Here is a 2,311-nt window from a genome sequence, read left to right as displayed (position 1 = left end):
CATTTTCCAATACTCTTATAAATCTCAAAATGATTTTTCCTTTGGGTAATAATATAAATTGGGTAAATATGGTCTTCTTATAATATGAATTTTCCAATAATATTAGTCCTTTAATTTTTGCTTCCTTTGTATTCCTCTTGAGTGCTTCGTGCGTTTTTGCATGAAGTAGTCTTTTTTCCAATAGATATTTTTCTTACTTATCAAAATAAAAATAAAAATAAAATAATACGTCCTTTAATTTTTGATTGACTACAAAATGATTAAAATCACAATTTTTTTTTTCTCGAATGAACTCAAGCTCAGCTAGCACCTCCTCCCCATGCAAGGGTTGGATGGAGCGTGAGGTTATGGGTGCAAGGCCCATTGGGTGCATGTGTAACTTACGTATAACTTCTCACTAAGACTATGTTTGGATGAGCTTATTTTGTTAAAAAATAATCTGTGTAAAAGCACAACAGTACCTGTGAAGTTTTAAAAAGTTGAGACTTGTGAGAATACGGTGGGCTTCAAGTTAAAAATAAACATACCCAAAATCTACAAATCAGCCTCAAAGAGACAAGATATCGAGTTCATGTGTGTATACTATAGTAAATGAAAAAGAAAACTAGATGTTGTGCATTATTCTATATGCAGGGATTAGCCAAACAATGAGAAGACCAACAATAAAAAGCTATAATATTCTTGATACATTATAATGTCTCTGCAAATGACAAACAAAAGAAAAACATAGTTCTGTATATGACAAACAAAAGAAAAACCATCCATGAGATAACATCCGCCAACAGTAGATGACTCTCAACAATAAAGCTACAATATTTGATACATTCATGTCTGTACAAATGGGAATCAACATTAGTGATCAAGAAAAACATGAAGTTTTGCATACGACAATTTGAGAGATATCAAGAAAAAACCAACCATGAGATACCATTTGCCAACAGTAAGTTCCCTAACATGATGCAGGCTCTCAAGAAGTTCTCTCTCAGTTTGTTCATACTCCTTATAAGCACTCTCCTGATCCTCCTCTTTAACTTCACAATTGAAATCAAGCTTAGCCTCAACCAACGACGATACATCCTTAATCCGACACTTCTTCATCAAAAAAAACCCCAAAATTTCCAGTGACCTGATTTTTGGAGCCACAATTTCTAATTCGAAGACAGGGTCGGGGCTTCTTCCCACTGAAGAACGCATAAAATAGCTGTATATAACCAATTTTCTCAGACTCTCGGACACTAAATCCAACCGATTGAGCCGACAACAATTATCCAGTTCCAAGTATTCAAGTCTAGGACTACCCATTACCACTTTCTTTATCGCAACTTCACACAACGCAGTGAACCCAATGGTCAAACGTGTGAATGAACTCAAATTCACTATCCCATTAGGCTTAATTTTGCAGAAATAAAAATCCAATTCAGAAACAAACTCATTGGTGTAGAGATGCTGAGGCAATGGGTACGCCTCAGAACCAGAAAAATCAGTGGAAGTTAAAGAGTATACTGAGTTGATCTACCTTGGCAGTTGTGGCGAAACGAAACCAGAGATCGAGGTAAGGCTTTAGGTGTGTCTCGTAGTTGAACAGGACAAAGAAATTTCTGAGCTTCGTAGCTGTGTGTAGGTGCAGGGTATGATCTACGGCACTGGTGAAATCGTCGATGCATTGGAAGGAACCGTCTTCGAAACTGAGAGAGGGAACGGAGGTCCAAAGATAGGACCATCTTTTGGATAAAACGCCGGTTTTGATAGCGTCTTTGGTGGGCAAGAAGCAAAGGATGCTGAGGAGGATGGAGTCTGGTAAGGTGCTGATTCGATCTTCTTCTAAGATTGGTGCATGTTTGAGACGCTTGGTTCGATGATCATCGCTTGATTCCTCTTCTTGTTGTTCTTCAGAAATGAGGTTTCTGTCAGTGTTGGAAGTTGGGCCTCTTTCAGTTCCACCATCGATTGAACCATTGCTTTGGCTTTTTTCCTCCATTTCAGATGTCAGCTTCTTTTATTATATTCTTCTTTAGGGAGATATTAATGGTGCCTTTACACAATTGTATTTGTAATTTTGTACCTCTAGCACTGGCAGTAGAACTTCGAAGTTCGAATTTTTAGATCATCAGACATTAATATCTCCAATATTTTGTAATTTATTTAATTTAAATTATATGACTGTTTGCTTAAGACACGGGATAGAGTTGGAACCATGAGTTGAACAATATTTTTATTTTTTATTTTTTATTTTTTTAGAATGAAAAAAAAAATTAATTGAGCAATCAAATAAAACCAATACAAATAAGAAAAAATTTACTAATAAACCTTA

General features: G+C 35.8%; 1 protein-coding gene across 1 annotated transcript; it reads right to left on the bottom strand.

The window, feature by feature from the left end:
- Positions 1-825: 825 nt before the first annotated feature.
- On the bottom strand, positions 826-1,978 carry LOC112005815 (F-box protein At5g03100). The gene is made up of 3 exons (XM_065780268.1): positions 1,517-1,978; positions 919-1,464; positions 826-831 (listed from the first exon to the last, which is right to left on the bottom strand). The coding sequence occupies exons 1-3, from the start codon at positions 1,976-1,978 to the stop codon at positions 826-828; spliced, it is 1,014 nt and encodes a 337-aa protein (XP_065636340.1).
- Between the last annotated feature and the right edge of the window lie 333 nt (positions 1,979-2,311).

Source organism: Quercus suber, unplaced genomic scaffold (assembly GCF_002906115.3).
Source record: "Quercus suber isolate HL8 unplaced genomic scaffold, Cork oak 2.0 scaffold_229, whole genome shotgun sequence".
Classification (NCBI taxonomy): domain Eukaryota; kingdom Viridiplantae; phylum Streptophyta; class Magnoliopsida; order Fagales; family Fagaceae; genus Quercus; species Quercus suber.
The sequence above is the reverse complement of the archived record's forward strand: the minus strand, read 5'-3'. Positions and strand labels throughout refer to the sequence as shown.